This window comes from Maniola jurtina, chromosome Z, assembly GCF_905333055.1.
Source record: "Maniola jurtina chromosome Z, ilManJurt1.1, whole genome shotgun sequence".
Lineage (NCBI taxonomy): Eukaryota > Metazoa > Arthropoda > Insecta > Lepidoptera > Nymphalidae > Maniola > Maniola jurtina.
Window position 1 is genome coordinate 6,254,911 of NC_060058.1, and position 17,782 is coordinate 6,272,692.

Genomic DNA, 17,782 nt, shown 5'->3' on the forward strand with positions numbered 1-17,782 from the left:
TGTTTTTCCGAAATGTCATAATTTTTCCCCAGAGGGTTTCCGAAACCAAACACTTCTCCCCTACATCACTATATCATTTTCCGTCTCCTTCTAGGAGAACAATTATGTCAATGAGTCAGTCAGTCAGTGAGTGGTAATCGAGCTATATATAGTATAATAGGTCCATGCACGCCCACGAACACAGAGTTCGTGTTAGCTGGCGGGCGTGCTCTGCCTTTTTGGAGTGTTTTTTTTTGTTAAAACTGACTGGAAAGCGCTCTAAGGGGGTGCCGTGCATGTGTTGGCGAGCGCCGGCATAGACGGGGTCCATAGTTGTTGATGTTTATTTTAATGGCTTTTTGTTGTGCCACACAGCACAATTCACTTCGCCAAAGACGCGTTGTTTGGAGAAAACACAAAGGGCTGAACAGTTTATTTACATCCAAGTCTTAACTAACTTGTTACAAATAACTACAAACTTGACATTGGCTGATCTTTGTAAAGCCAGACGAGAGAGAAAAAAAAACTCTTTGTTTCTTTTCAAAAACTCCATAGAAAAAAAAAACTCAAGTCTCAAAGAAAAATCTGCGGTGGTACAATGTACAATGAATATAAAATATAAAAATGAAAAAAAAAATAACTGCAATTTGTGTATACAGTGCATATGTGTAAATTCTGAATAAATGAGTATAATGTGGTGGAAGTTAAAGGTTTGCGAAAATTAGGTGTGATACATAATGGATGCTTCGGCATCCAAAGTAGATGCCGAAGTAGGTAATTTGTTTGGACTTTACCTTAAAATTGAAAATGCATCGTATCCACCTACTATAAAACAAAAAAAAACAGTTATAAAGTATACTAAGCTGCCGGACGACATCAACGCCAAGGGTAAGATAATGAAATCCTTACATTATGTAAAACGTTTTGTAATTTGAAATGAATAAGTCTATTGATAGAACATTGATTTCCAAGTTGTAATTTCCATCGATAAAAACCCAAATCTTATATATTTACCAAATTGATATCATAAAGTGTAAAAAAAAATACTTTTTAGTTGATTTCATTGCAGTTATCACCATAATTTAACATTTCTAAGAAAGATTTATATGTATAATGTTTTGTCTATAAAATAGGCACTTCACTGGTCCAAAACCAAACTGATTCAGCTAGTTTTTAATTATTAAACAATAATTTACTAGACTTAATGCTTACTTATGATACTTAGTGTCCAACACATAATTGTTTTCATGAGAGAATTTCATCTAAATTGTAAGATACAACAGGATACAACAGCCGATTCTTATTCTTCAGTATATCAAATAAGTTGCAATGAACAATAATCCCTATTGCAAGAAATTACACTAAAATACTAGTGTGCTATAGGGTGGGATGCTGTAGATAATGTATGGCCTGCCATTACAATACATCAAAAAAGGAAAAATATGCCATATAATGTCATCAGTGACCAGTCATCCCCAGGAGGGCTGTATTATTATTATTTTTTTGCATTACTCATTTCATTTTATTTAAAAAGGAGCACTAACAATATAATAGTAGATTATGCAACATGGGGATAATGTAATGTCTTACGTCACAGGCACCTGGATAAATCCCAAGCGAACGTGGGATTTTAGAGTATCGCCCGAGGGTAGCGAGGGTGTTACATCTAGAATCCTGAGTGAAGTGCGGGGTTTAGGGGTGCCCAAGACTAAGACAGCATTATCCCCAAGTTGTATACTCTGCTTTTCACACCTCGCAATAATATCAAAATCTTCGTATGCTTATATAGGTACCTGTACCTATCTGTCTTTAGAAATATCTGGGAGCAAATCGTTTATTACACTTTGAGCACTTTTGAACACTTTTAATAGTTTCCGGAATTAGATTATTGCTGCCATCATCGTCATCACTCGACATTTTAATTTCAAGTTCAATAATTTATTTCAATGACATCATAATATAACGTTTCGCACAAGGTTTGGCAGATAAGTTTTTAAGGAAATTTTCAATATTCTTTAATCTATGGTTTGTGAAAGAGACGCCATCACTCATCAAAGCGAGATAGAAAATTTAAATCGCGCGTGTGAGAGGGACACTATCATACGTCGAAGCGAGATAGTTGATAACTTTTTTTTATGATAACTAAAAACTTTAGACGCTACATTACACCCCATGAGCTTTCCATACAACATTACTGCCCGGCTAATTCATAGGAATGTAATTACGTATATTACCTCTAGAATATCAGGTCAGTAATAAGGCATTCTGGAGCGAGTGGTGTGAAAAATAATATTTTACACTTATTACATACTTACACGCTATTACACACACTGATAAGTATATCAATAATGAGTGTACACAACGTTTGTAGTGCGCCAAGTTAACATTATATTATAATAGATAATTAACAAAACTTCATAATTAAAATTAAAATTTATTTATTAAGTAAAATTTTAAAAAATATATTATGTATGAAATTTTTTCAGCACCATGGCTGTGCCAAGGTCACATATTAGAACCCAGGTTCCGACGAATTATAACTATTGAAGAACCAAAAATTAGCACTCGCCGATCTTTAAAATCAGATGTTGCAGTTCCATCAACAATAATGGCTGCTGATGTTTGTAAACGTAAAATAGTTACAATAGAAGATGATGAATATAATAACTACTATCCTAAATACTGTATGTATTCACTATTTAACATTCAAATAACTAGAACTTATATTCAAATTTGTAACTAAACAAAGCATTTTGACAGGAGCTAATGTCAAATTAAAAAAGAAAATGAAAAAGTGATATGGTGCAGTTGTGCCATCGTGCATATGTCAGTACCACAGTTCCTACTTTTCCATTTTAAACGAGGTCACATAATTTTTTAACCCCCCACCCAAAAAGAGGAGTGTTATAAGTTTGACGTTTGTGTCTGTGTATCTGTGTATCTGTATGTGGCATCGTAGCTCCTACTCAAACTAATGAACCAATTTTAATTTAGTATTTTTTGTTTGAAAGGTGGTTTGATCAAGAGTGTTCTTAGCTAGACAAAGAAGTCATTGTACTAAGTCAGTGATTTATAATAGTCTCCTTTTGTTCCAATACTATTTAGACTACAGGCCCATGTTCAAAAATGGATGGGTCATATGAACCACCAGGTGAAGTATACAGGACGATATAAAGCATAAAATAATAAGATTCAGCACTATGCCGTCACTTGTAAGCTGTCCAACAGAGTGCTGGTGAGAATTCAAAAGTGCAGGTAGAGTGAGTACATTTTGGTCATATATTTTTGTACGGCATTTTTACCATCGATAGATCCATGAAAAATAATAAGAAAGCGCGCAGTGCCGTAAAAAAATGGTGCGCCACGAAGTCAGTAAATTTTTTGATTTTCTGTCAATTTCCAGGATAAATTTGGTCATTTAATTCTGTACGGCATTAGTTTCATACTGTTTCAATACAGCCTCTAATCCATTATTCCGCAACGCCGTACAAAAATCATGCGACAAGGGGAAAAAATTGAGGGTAGCAACCCCCTCTCTTTCCGTGGTCCGGGGGGTGATTTGAAAAAGTACGGCTTTGGTTCCAAAACATTATCTAGCACTCAAAAGTACTATTAAAAATAATGCCGTCAAAAAATTAGTGTTCATTTGAATGTGTATCAATAATTATCTTAATTTCATGGTATACTTGATTTTCAAAGCTGTAAAATCATTGGACTCTGTACGGCAACTTTTTTTTTAACATGATAGTGTAAAATACTATTGTTATATAGTATTGCCGTTCAAAAGAAACTGTTCTAAAAAAAAATTATAGAGAAATACAAAAACTGAAATTTTTCAAATTATTGCAAAAGTTTAAATATTCATAGATTAATAAAATATAGCAATTATCTACGCTTTTCCCTTGTTTTAAATAGTATTAAGATAAATAAATTAGGAAAAAATTATGCCGTACATTTTAATGCAGACCATATCTTTTAGGCTGATGAAAATGACGCTACCATTTTAAGGGTGTAGTACTTTATGGCCATCTGATACTGTACGGCATTAACATATTTTTGAAGAGAACAATTATTGATAATATGATAAAATCACTATGCCGTCTAACTGAAGTGAACGGGTGTGTATATAATATCCACATCCCCTACAAACCTTTGGACCAACGAAAATGTACGGCATGTAAAAAAATATTATCTATGCATAAAACACTTTCAAAATAAATTAATTTTATGTTGTTTCAAATCATCCCCCGGACCACGGAAAGAGAGGGGGTTGCTACCCTCAATTTTTTCCCCTTGTCGCATGATTTTTGTACGGCGTTGCGGAATAATGGATTAGAGGCTGTATTGAAACAGTATGAAACTAATGCCGTACAGAATTGAATGACCAAATTTATCCTGGAAATTGTCAGAAAATCAAAAAATTTACTGACTTTGTGGCGCACCATTTTTCTACGGCACTGCGCGCTTTCTCATTATTTTTCATGGATCTATCGATTGTAAAAATGCCGTACAAAAATATATGACCAAAATGTACTCACTCTACCTGCACTTTTGAATTCTCACCAGCACTCTGTTGGACAGCTTACAAGTGACGGCATAGTGCTGAATCTTATTATTTTATGCTCTTATATCGTCCTGTATACGTCACCTGGTGGTTCATATGACCCATCCATTTTTGAACATGGGCCTGTAGTCTAATTTATTATTCGGGAAAAACTGGCAGCACGGGAAATGTCAATTAGCTTTGTTTAGTGATAAATTTGTCTGTATTTATTTGATCTGTTCTATTTCTTATCAACGTGCTTATTTATTCCATTTCTACAGCGCATCAGATAAAAAAAAGTTTTAAAAAAGTAATTAACAGAGCTGTTGAAGCGAAAGAAGAAAAGCTAATTTCACCACAAAAATTATCTGGATTACCTTATAGTTCTAAAAGTATGTATTTGTAAATTATATATGTATTTGATGTAGATCAATTAGGTTTGAAGCTGAATAAAAATTTCAACAAAAATTGGCATTCCAGGACTGCAGGAACCACATTCTATTCTTATGGGAATTTGAGATTTCTCTTTTCTGATTGCTTCACGTTCATGCTTCAGTGTGTTTTGTTTTTTTTTTAATAGGTAGTAATGAAAAATAGTGTGTGTCACTCAGGCTAAAACATATAGTTCTCACTTGGTGTATATCAAATTCCTTGCTACACTCTGAATTCAAAATAATATCCTTGATTAACTAAATATCACTTTGGCCCCTTGTAACACAAATAACTATGTTATGGTTGCATGTTAATATTTGGTTACATTAATGTTCTTATTTTTTACATCAACCAGACAAGTTGATTGCATACTTTTGTTACTTTTTAAAATGAAATAAATAAGATTTTATTTCAGACCATATGTATCTATAAATGTTTTTTACTATAATTTGACTTATGTTTTGGATTTCCCAATTTCCTTGTAGTAACTATATAACCTGTTAGTTGTATACAAGTTACTAGTGTACAACTGAATTAGCCATTCCAAACAAGATGTTTTTGATGCAAGTTGCAGCTTTATGGCCTGTGTCATAATATTTACTTCATAGAACACAATTTTTATAATTTTATAGATAAACTTGGTTTTCCAATAACCATTCTTTATATTTCATTCAATGTGTATAGCATACTTACATTCAACCACTAGGTATTTAATGTTCTCATAAATAAACTTCAGTGGGTATTGTGACAAAATTAAGTAACGTTTATTATGTTAACACAAATTACATTTTTTAGAAATGCAAGTTACTTCTTTGATTTATTTTTAGGCTCCAAGGATGTGAAATCGAATGTTACGAGTAAGTCCAACATTGCAAACCTTACAAAAGATTTAAGTTGCACTAAATCAGAAAATAGATATAAATTGTCAAGAGGTAATGAAAGCCCAGACTATGCTAAGAATAAATTTTTTTATGGTATATAACTTCAATAATTAAATAACTTATTTACTTGGTTTTATTTTTATTACAAAAAAAAATACTAAACATCTTTTTTATCATTTTCAGGAGCTTCACGTAGTTCAAGGAGTATTAATTCACCATCAAAATATAGTTTAAATAAAAAAAAATCCACAAGAGAGTCTGAAAAAGAAGTACCTGTCACTAAAAATAAATTAAAAGAGGAATGTGTTACAAAACTTCCCCCCAAAAAAGTAACTGTAAATAAAACAACTGTAGAAAGAACTAGGTTGAGAAAATCTCCAAATGAGTTGAATCAAAACAATAAAGCATTATTAAAAGATATCAAGTTGAAATACAAGCCAATTCCTGTGATACATGTCCCACTCGATGAAACATTACTCAATTGTGATGTATCCACTGAGGTATCAGAAGATATATGCAATTTAGCAGAAATCAAGTCCCATAAAGTGAACTCTAGTTTCCAAGTTACAAATACCAAATTTAACGATATTCATATTGGGACACAAAATAGTGTAGAATATGGAACTGAAGTATTGCTTAGTGAAATGAAACAAGGAACTGAAATATCGCTAAAGAAAGTGGAGCAGGGAACTGAAGTATTAGTAAACAAAGTGGATCAAGCAACTGAAGTATTGCTAACAAAAGTGGACAAGGAAACGGAAGTAGATCAAGATTTCATTGAAAATGAGTATGATTTAAAAAAAACATTTGATAGTCTTGACATACCAAATGTAAGCTTAATTAATAGTAATAAAAGTGATGTGCCCAAAGATGATATAGTCGACATAATCAACAGTCAACAATCAGTCGTTATTAATAAGGACCCGCATATCCTAGACATCCCAATGAATGTAATTTCTCAAAAAGATGAAACTGACTTTAGAGAATCTCAACTTCACAATAATTCATATATTATCAGCAGAGCAACTTTAACATATACTACAAAACAAAAAATTAATTTTCATGTTGTAGGCAACAATGAGCTATTGCAGGCTCATGCACCATCTAGTCGATTTAAGTATCCTATGAATGTAGTTTCGGTATACAAAAATGAATTGAAGAATCAAGAGTACCAAGGTGCTTGTAGAAAACTATACTACGACAGGAATGACGAAAACGATAAATCACATGATGAGCTAGAACACTTGAAAAATTCAACGTCTGTTGATTGTTCAAATGTCTTTATCAATGATAAATTAGTGAAACCCTCAGACATAATTAGCACAATAAAAGTTAATAACAGTTTGGTACAAAGTGACTATATTTGTGAACAGTTCCAACGGGAACTTAACTTTATTGATTCGTTTTTTGAGTCTTTACAGTATTTAGAAAGCTGTTCCTTATCTGACAAATGTGTTGACGAAAAGGAAGTCGAAAACTGGATTAATAACAGTGGAAATGAATTAAAACATCTGGAGTTTGGATCATTCCTTTCGAAGTTTGAAAATGAAATTAATATCGACGATTCAAAAACAATGGCATCCAAGAGTCTTTGTCTGGTGAGTGTTGATTTTTTAAATGTAAACAATTATGAAATTACCATCATTTGTTATCGTTTAATGAGCATACTAGTATTGTTGTTTAGTATTCAATTTACGTTCAGCAGAATGTTAAATTTAGTTATTCAGACATAATGATTGAACAACATTTACATGTTATTTGTTTAGTAATATACTTAATTAATATTTCTTAATGCCAGCTCAACCTACTCATTCGCGATGAGCAGAGACGAGCCAAAAATCTCTTATTTGTCCTAAAAATGCGAGAAGATGCTTTAAAGGACTTTACAAAATCGCAAATATTGTGGCTGGAAAATAAAAAGAAGCAAGAAAACACAGACATATCACAACTGAAAAAGAAGCAACGCGGTGCACTGCTTAAATTGCAGCATGAATGTGGTGAAATGCAGCGTATGCGCAAAGCTCTACTGACACTATCCGAAAAGCGGAAATTGGCACTTATGAAGACAAAGAAGAACATAGAAATTAAATTAAAAAACAGTGTAGATGTAGAACAAATCATTTTGGGTAAAAAGAAATTAAAGCGAAGTCCTTCAAGCGATCGCAACGTTGCTCCTCTTAAGTGCTTTGAATTATCTAGCAGTGGATGCGACGACAGCACCACATCTCGACCAAGATCCACCACATCTGTTTTACTGCCAAGTATTCCAAAAAGAATTACGAGTGCTGAAAAGTGTGTCCAAACGAGTGAAGGCACTCTGGATAGAGTCTGCATGGACTGCTCAACGGACACCGCTGATGAAAACTTTATAGTCGTAGATGGTGGATACCTTAATATCCTTTTCCAAAATTTGTCGCCTCAAATATTTAGTAGTGAAAAACAATATGAAGTAAACAAGGAAGCATTAAATAACATCGTTCACACAAGCAACGTGCAACGTTTTAATTGGAAAAATGACATCGCAATCGAAGAGCTTATGGATAAGATTAAAAATCGCGATCTAGAAGGCACCAATACGCCATCCACGGCTCGTAGTCTGGTGGATGAGTTTGACCAGATCTACAAAGGTCTAGCTGAGGATAAGTCATACGACGATAGTACAGATCATATAATAAGTGGTGTGATTGATGAAATCAGTGGTGTTGCTCCTCAAATTGTTGTATCTCAAGCTGATGACAGCAAAAATGATCAGAAGTCATTCTTGCAAGAAAGTAGTGATGATGCTGGGAACAAATCTAGCAACAACTCATCCACAGATGAGTCCTGCAACTGCGAGCCACTGATGATCGCTGCAGAAACGCAATTGTCGAGGGGCAATGATATAGTAAGCGTTGCGGGTCCGTTGCCCGTGCCAGCAGGCGCTGCGGCCGTGCCCGACGATGTCCCAGTTGACGTTCCAACTTGGCTCACACAAAAACCATCAACATCGTCATCCCTTGGTATGTATCTTCTTTTTCAATTCAATTTATTTGTTAGATTTAGTTCCACTTGCACCAAACCCTTAAATGCGTTAAATTTAAATTTTCTTTATCATTTATTTTCCTGTCAATCCTGAATAAACTTGTGAAAATAGGGACATCATTATCAAATTTAACTAAATCAAATTAAGCAGTTTAGTGCAAGTTATCCCTAGTATTACAGAGTGGCAAGGTGATTTTGGCGTTGTAATCGGCCAAGAGAGCACACAAATTAACTATGTGTACTCATTTTTTCTATTTGGATACGAAAGGTACAAGGGCAAAACATGGAATGTCACTATCCGGGTTTTTTAATTATAACCAAATTAAAAATCAAATTGATCAAAAGTACTCCGTTGCGGCGTGATGAAAGGCAATCCAACAAACAAACACGCTTTTTTCACTTAGCGTTGGCAACGATCTTTAGGTTTCAGAAATCGGGCGTTAGTGGCCTCAAGTGAAACAAAAAAAAATTGTAGTTCCAGTATTACACATTAGAGGAACATTGTTTTGGTGTTTCCAGTTGACAGCAGTACTTCAAGCAGCCAACAGGTGTTCCCGAGCGTGAGTTCCTTGACTCCACCAGTGCTGTTCGAAGCTGAGGAGCTACGCAGACAGCAGCTAGCAATAGAAAGAGAGGTGATTTCCTTTGAAATAACTACCTGACTATAAAAACTTTATATAATCTTCTATATGTCGCAAATGTGAAAATATTGTCAAGATTCTTCCTCCTTGTACCTTATTTATTTAATTCTGAAGTGAAAACTTCTTTATGTGCGTTGGGCGATTTTGGGATGGGTCAAATTTCAAGGTTGCGTCACCGACATACTAATATAAATAGTGCATTGATGTAAAAACTAATAACTAAACTTTAATTGGTTTTAATTTACAAATTTTAAAATATTAATTTTAGACACCACAATTAATTTGAAAAACCTCAATCTTAATTTGTAGATTCTTTGAATCTACAAATTAAGATAATGCGTACTCGTACCTACATTACCTTTTGTCGTAACTTAGCGATTTTTTTTTACCTTTTGTCGTAGCTTAATGATTTTTTTATTCTTTTAGATTAAAGCACTCGAACAGCAGCAATGCCAGCTATTAGCAGTGCGAGAGATACCCGACAAACCACCACCCCCCTACACCCCACCATCGGAACCCAAAGCGCCAAAACCACTGGGCAAATTCACCGTCGATCACACAATCGAAGACAAATTACGTACCTTCTTCCCCGATCCCAAAAACGATGAAGTCGATCTAGTTGACCCGTTTGATGTGTTCGTCAAAGATTTCTGCCTGGACTCCACTGAGAGACATAAGTTGGAGAAGAACCAGAAATATTGGGATACGTGTAATTTCCCACCGTCCAAGCCTGAACTAAACACTGAAAAGTTGATCGCGAGGACAACCTTGGAACTTAAAGAAGTTTTGACAAGTGTTCCACCTACGGTTGTTTCAGGTAAGTTAGTTTTTAAATTTCTTTAGCGATATTTAACGGCGTAATTATTTTTAATAAACATTCAGGATGTTACTTTCTGGTCAAAGGGACCATGTCCTCGATTTCAAAGAAATTAAAAAATCTTCAAATATTCTATTCTCTATAAATCTCATACACGGATGATAAAGGGGATTATAGTCGGTTCTGATTTCATACAATTCTTTAAAAAAAAAAACGAAAATCTTCAAACATACTCGCAGTTTAATCTCTTTTCTAAAATCAAAATTCCATAAATCCTTAATCTCAAATAGTTGAAGCTTCTGCGCCAGTGACTGATGATAAAAGTGCCAGCAACATTTCCGTTCAGATTACTTTTCATTTCAGAGGCTAGATTCGGTCACTGTATTTAGTTTTACAACATACCATATCGATCTAATCAGAAATGACCAGATCCGTAGAGTAACCAACGTAACTCAAGGGATTGTAAAACTGAAGTGACAGGGGTACGGTATGGGTAGGATACATTATTTGAATGACAAATAGACATTTAAGTTCCAAGGTGCTAAGCTCGCACCGGAAACCTCAACGTTATTAATCCTTCAGCGGTGAACAACATCAATTTAGTATTAGCATATTTTTAATAGACTGGTAAAAAAAATGGTTTTTTACGAAAATTTCAGGCGTAGGAGCAAGGAGGTCGGATCATATTGATGACATATTATTTGCTGAGTGGAGGCGATGTGAGCCTGAGTGGACATCATTGCATGCAGACGAAGTCATTGTAAAAAATCAAGTGTTCGAAAGTATTTTCCAAAAAATCCTTTCAGAGACTGTCGATGAATATAAGCGAACCGTTCTTGAGCCTAACAAATCATAATACGTCTAAAGTATGTGTGCTTATTTTATAATAATCAGGTCGCTGTTTAATATTGCTGTGCGATTTTATATATTTTATAATAAACGTTTACTTACTTCGCTTTTGAAGTGCACCAATATATTTATTGATATTAAGTGTTGTTGTGTAATTAAGTGCGATCGTGCATATCGACACATTCAATTGTGGCAGTATGAAAGTGACAGATAACATTAGTCTAATTTTAAATTGAACAAAGCAAATTGATGTTTGCTCGGCTGTCAGTTTTCCCGAACAGTGTTGGGACAAAAAGATACTGATATGAATCAAATTCAGTATGATGAGGATCTAGATAGAATGAAATAAAATTTCGTACCGACTGACTGACTGAGTTTAGCGGGCCTTTTCATGGGCCGGTTCCCATCCTGGATAAATCTTTATTGTGGTGAAAAAAGTTGTTTGTCCTGATGTAGATGTCACTTTGTTATGTACATATTGTGTAAATAAAAAGTACGAATGTACGTACGTATTTAAATTACGTAACTTTTATATAAAAAGTGTGTAAGCTCAGTCAAGCAGACAAGTGGAACTGGTTCATTGACTCATTCACAATTACAGAACTGAACTACGTAAATATGGCACAATGACTTTAAATATGATAACATTATTTTACAATTTGACAAAATGATATTTGACTGTATTTTCAATTTACCATATCAAAATGCTTTGTTTAATTGAAAATTCGAAATATATATGTATATCTTCCTAATTTAGGGAGACTGCAACCTGTAGCTTAAAATTATTCCTTGATCTATTGCCTATCTACCCTCCGCCGGCGATCTAACCGCCTTAAAGACGGCACATAGAGGCATTAAAAAAAAATTAAAACGGCAGATCAAGTACTAAATTATTTATTAGGAATAGTAATAGAAATGAAAAAAATATCACATAGCTCTTACATTTTAAACTGACTAAATGTTTTATAAATATTCAACTTAATACAGATTTCCGACTAAATTTAGTGTATAATATCATAGCTTAATGTTACATTTAAATGAAGGATAATAAAAAAAATGCTTTATAAATTTTTAATATTTTGAAAACTATTATTGATATGAAACAAATGACTAAAAAATCTTTTACATTTTTTGGGATAGTATTAAAATATTTTTATTAATATGAGCAAATAATGCTTCAATAATGCTTAAGGAAAAAAATATTAGGCGCGATTTAAATTAAATAACCATAACATACATCATTTTTATTTATTCCTGCCATAAAAATGCAATTTGTTATTTTACAATAAAGTGTACATTTACTGTATAAATGTATAACCCATTATTTATAAATTATGCCGACTAAAGAATACATTAATTACACGACGTAAATGCATGGCGACGTTTAACGAACTGAGCCACAAGTGTTAACTTTTTACGGTTTAACTAGTTCACGTTAAATGACTGTTTTTATGTTATTATTAATAACTATGGGAAAATGAACTTACTCTATCTAGTTAGTTGGCTTCTGAACTAAGAGTCTGGAAGGGCCAGACTGTTATTTTATAGCTTTTATAAAATAACGAAATTCTGACCCTCCCGGGCTCTTTCTCTATTCTTATCAGATGTAATTTGAAATTTAAATATTTGTGGTGAGTTTTGCATCAAGTATATAAGTACGCTTAAGGGTCTGTTTTGAATGCACTCATAGCCGATATTAACAACAGTTTCACCTCTTGAAATAATACAAGTTTCAAGACTGGTGAGGATTGTCAATAGATTCCCAAAAAATACTCTGCTGCCAACTATTCACAAAATTATTTTACCAAGCACTAACGCAAATTAAACAGATCATAATCACTAGTAAAAGTGATGAACGATTATAATACAATATTTGAACTATGTGCCATCAAGTACCTATTTCAGAATTTGTATTAAATTTTTTATTCTTCAACCTAAAATTTAATTAAATCAGCCGTACAGTCCCTGTTATGGACATAGAACCACTTTGGAAACCTATCAACAGCATAGAAATAGTATAATAAATAAATTTAATAATTAATCTTAAAGATTTCATATAAGACCAGTCTCCTATAGTCGTATTTTTAACTAAACGAAGTAAATCGACGTTTTCCAGATTGCTAGATTTTGGTAAAAGTAATTATTATTATTGTTGGACATAAAGAAAAGGACATGAATTACTGACTCAGTACGATGAAGATTTGTAGATAGACTATAATAAACACTTCGTTTAATTTAAATACGCCGTTAGATGTTACAGTTGCACTTCACTGGGGTGTAACCACTAATACTGATCACATGATCAAAAAATATTACCCTCGTAAGGCCTCGCGTACAATACGATGTTCGTATAACGACTGGTATATTTTATCAAGGCACGCGCCCGCACGTGTCTTCGTGAGTCTACGCGCGAACCGGTCGCTAGACTTATTTCGTTCGCTTTTCTTACGCTGGCCATACACGATCAAGTTTGAAGCGGCGTCCAGTCAACTGATAGTCATACACCGTCAAGTTTACTGGACGTCGCTTCGAGTCCGCTGCAAACTTGACCGGTAAGCTTGATGGTGTATGGCCAGTGTTAAAATATAAAGTGCATAACTTTTACAAGCTAGATACTTTTCAGAATAAAACGACTCGTCGGTTTGACTCTGCGTCTATTCACCTTAATCCTTATCTAATACTTAAACATACAACATTTCTGAATATATTAGGTATTTCATTTCTTCCAACGTTAAATTGGCTGGAACTATGAGAAGATATTGTACCTTGGTGTATAGGTCTTACAGAAGTGCACCTTAGAGTTTCGGACTTACGAGAATATAATTTATTAATTCTTTAATGTGCAAGTACAGACTAACGGTACATTTATGTCGTATAATTTTCAATCGTCAGCTTTAAGAATTGATTCGAGAGGATTAGGTCCTTTTCTCCTAGGATTAGAAGGCACCTTTGTCGCCTCAGCTGAAAGGAAAAAAACTATTAGTATAATAACCAGTTATTGGCATTATATTATCATCTGTAACTAATAATAGGCATACACTGCGGCTAACTTCGCTGATATAGAATAATGTTGGTAGCGTTATGCCTCACATACACATAGTTATATTGAGAACTCTGTAAATTCGACTTCAGATTAGGAAACAGGCTCGACCACCTGTCAGCAGTCGCAGGGGATATTAAATCGTTTTTTTAGATCAATATTGCTTTGTTTTTGCGGACTTGGCTGTCATTTTTGGATTCGGCGATTCAACACAAAATATATATCTATTCATACATTATGTATATTTATGCAATCCATCATTTTTGTTTGAAGAAATTAGTCTAAAATATGAAATAATGCTTACTTGTGCGGCCCTGCGACGCTTGGTTCACTTCTAAACAGGCCATCCATTCTGTAATACTGATTTTTGAGTCGTGGTTAACATCGCAGTACCGTGGCAACTTCCTGCCACATCTCCTCAACGGTTCTACGTTTGCTATCAATTGATGAAACGCTTTCCACTCCCGTCTCTCTAGAGCTTTATTTTTATCCTTATCTAGCATCACGTAAGTCCATGTTGCCGCCTGCTCTTCCTTTGAGGCACCCCATTTCACCATGTCACTAGATGGAGAACAAATACAAACATTTTATAATAACACTTAAGAGGGCTCTCTCCGTCACTCGTTTTCACTCGTTTCATACAATCGTAGTTCCAATTTCATTTGAATACTAAGCAACCTAAGTCCATGAAATTTTGCAGACGACATTTTACGATTGTATGAAACGAGTGGAAACGAGTGACGGAGAGAGCCCTGTTAAGCAAAACTATCATCCGATTCAACAAACTAAACTAAAATATCTAAAGAACAATACTATTTTTCAATTATTCAAATTAAATTCTTCACTTTTTCTCGAATTGGAGAGGGCAGAAATAAGCTAATATTTTAATAATATTTCTCTGAAACATATTTTATCTGTATAATTTTTCTTTACTATAGACTAGCTGATGCCCGCAGCTTCGCCCGCGTGGTCTAAAATCCCGTGGGAACTTTGATTTCCCAGGACAAAAGTAGCCTATCCGTAATAGCCCGTCCCCGGGATGCAACGTGTTTCTGTACCACGTAAAAACATTTAAACGGATGATTCTTCAAAAATCCCGAGGGACCACCAGGATTTAGAAATGCGATTCCTTACAGCATCAGGGTTGAGGAGTTGGATCCTCGAGGTCAACGACAGTCTTTACTTGGTACAGATACCTTCAATATTAATCAATTTATAACCGACAGTTTCTAAATCCCATCAGTATTGATGGTGAGGTCTTCTGCAGCATCAGGATTGAGGAGTTGGAATCCAATGTTTTTATGAAACAATGTCACAAAGTTCCTCTATCGATTAAAAAAAAATTACGCAAATCGGTTCAGAAATCTCGGAGATTTCGGTGTACATAGGTAGAAAAACACAACTCCCTTTTTGAAAGTCGGTTAAAAAAGTAGTCTATGTTACTCCCTGTTCAATCCTCTACCTGTCTTTGAAAATCCCGTCAAAATCGGTTCAGCCGTTCCGAAGATTAGCCTTTTCAAACAGACAGACAGACAAAAATTTTAAAAACGTGTGATTCAGCTAAGGTATCGTTCAGATAACCATATGAGCTTAATATGAGGTAGTTTTTTCGAAATTACAGACAGACACTCCAATTTTAGTTATTAGTATAAATAAAATCTAGGCTAAACTTAAACTTGATATTACCACATTTCCTTATTGCCAAAAAGAAAATTCCATCGAAACAGGCCTTTCTTACTATACCTACAATAACTTTCGAATACTTTACTGATGGGACCTACTTTATATTAAAAGTGAACATTTTAATTTACATCCGTCAGTTTTAAACTTACCACGTATATTTGTGTAATGTATATAAATTACAGCTAGAGTTTAGGCGGCTAATCTTAAGTTCAACATGGAAACTGACTGTTACATATACAGTTTAAGTGAGTATTTCACTCTGAATATTTTATAAAGGGCGGATTTTTAACCCCAAAATAATCTCTAAACGAGGAATTTTAACTAAAATGTAACGAACGATTGTAAAATTGGCCCTAAAGGTAATAAGTGTATGTTTAGAATTGTACATACATTAAAATATATTATGTCTAACAATGTATACCTAATTAAAATATTTTTCCACATGCATGGAGTGGCATACAAGTTACATTAGTCATGGTAGGCCAAATAAAATAGTGTTAAATCTTATCACCATTGCTAGGTAAAAACACTTTTTAAACATAGGCTTAAGAGTGCTCTTTTCGATATCACGTGATAATGCGTGAGAAAATTATATTTCAATAAATATTTTTGAATACACATTCAAGAGCGAGATGCTTTTGACCCATATCAGCGTTTGGTATTACGATATTTTTTGCAATATTAGTTAAAATTTTTAAACAAACATTTGAAATTATTATTATTATTAAGTATGTCTTTACATTATTACTTATTCAAAATAAAAGTAATTTTACTATATTTACTGTTGCAAAGATAATAGAATCGATATCTGGCTAAGTTTAATACTTAGAACACAAAATAGATTAATCAGGGTAATAAATTTGTATGCAGAAGCGAGAAAGGAATGTAAACCTTAACTGCAATAGTATTTTTGATAGTTTATTACATAATGCTTCTTAATATGATATGGGAAAATCAATTTTAAAAGATAATGGTGCTAATTCGGTTTCACATATGTCTTAAATAAATTATAAAAGTAATAATATCCTTTTCCGCGCTAAACATTATGAAAGGAATACCATTCTTTAAAAGACCTGTCATTTAAGTTTGGCGATTATGTGCAACTGGATCAGCCCCAATGCCCTTATATTCCTAAGAATGAACTTGACACTGTACTAAGAATATTCTTTGCTTTATATCGGGCTGCGCCGTTATTCGTCGATTTTATTAGGTAAAATTTTGTTGAAAGAGAATTATTTGCTTCCTTTAACGAATTTAGTAAAGATATTTATGCGTTAGACTTTGTTGTAATCTTTAATGTTGTGTTTAACTTTTGGTGTTGTACTAATCGGTGTTAGAAGTAATAGAGTCTCATACCCAGGCCCTGTTCCGTTAATCGAATTAGTCATCTTCGATACGAAGAAACTCAGTAAATCCCTTAAGAAATTGCTCTTCATGGGCTCAGGGCAACCTGAAAAGATAGATATCCTTTTTAATATTTTATCTCATATGCATTTCAAATAAGAGCTCCACTATACTTGTAATGTAATGTAATTCTGTACCTAAGTTCGAGATTACTAATTTCATTGTTCTACGTATTTTTTCCTTATATATTTATACTTTGTTAGTTTTCTTTGAAAATAATAACAGTAAAATATATATCAACGAACATTGCTTTTGCTGGTTACTAGATATGTGGATTACAAAGTACCTTTCCGATGTTCTTATTTGAAACGCATTATTATTTCCGCATGTCTTTGTACCTAGTTAATACAAACATACTTACTTCAAAAGTCTGATTACAGTACATTGTAGTACATAGTATATTTAGTTATAAAATTGTTTCCTATTTTATCAATCATGCATTTTTACATAGTCGTATTTATTATTCGTTAGTATTTAAGCTAGCATTTTTTA

General features: G+C 33.6%; 2 protein-coding genes across 5 annotated transcripts in view; one reads left to right on the forward strand and one right to left on the reverse strand.

Annotated features, from left to right (window-relative positions):
• The first annotated feature begins 295 nt into the window (after positions 1 to 295).
• Positions 296 to 12,918, forward strand: LOC123880637. Of its 3 annotated transcripts, none has more exons than XM_045928851.1 (9): positions 296 to 867; positions 2,466 to 2,663; positions 4,804 to 4,914; positions 5,782 to 5,928; positions 6,019 to 7,433; positions 7,634 to 8,834; positions 9,376 to 9,491; positions 9,924 to 10,314; positions 10,974 to 12,918. In XM_045928851.1, the coding sequence occupies exons 1-9, from the start codon at positions 717 to 719 to the stop codon at positions 11,168 to 11,170; spliced, it is 3,927 nt and encodes a 1,308-aa protein (XP_045784807.1). In that variant the 5' UTR covers positions 296 to 716; the 3' UTR covers positions 11,171 to 12,918. The 3 variants fall into 3 exon arrangements, with proteins under 3 accessions (XP_045784807.1, XP_045784808.1, XP_045784809.1); XM_045928852.1 differs by having other exon boundaries at positions 5,782 to 5,811; XM_045928853.1 differs by lacking the exon at positions 5,782 to 5,928.
• Positions 12,919 to 13,800: 882 nt separating this feature from the next.
• Positions 13,801 to 17,782, reverse strand: part of LOC123880650 (SPARC-related modular calcium-binding protein 1) — a 34,994-nt gene continuing 31,012 nt past the window's right edge. For both annotated transcript variants that reach the window (XM_045928883.1, XM_045928882.1), the window contains exons 10-12: positions 17,243 to 17,336; positions 14,508 to 14,764; positions 13,801 to 14,124 (exon numbers count right to left, since the gene is read on the reverse strand). In XM_045928883.1, the coding sequence (XP_045784839.1) occupies positions 14,045 to 14,124; positions 14,508 to 14,764; positions 17,243 to 17,336 (431 nt within the window). In that variant the 3' untranslated portion in view covers positions 13,801 to 14,044. The remainder of the gene's footprint in view (positions 14,125 to 14,507; positions 14,765 to 17,242; positions 17,337 to 17,782) is intronic.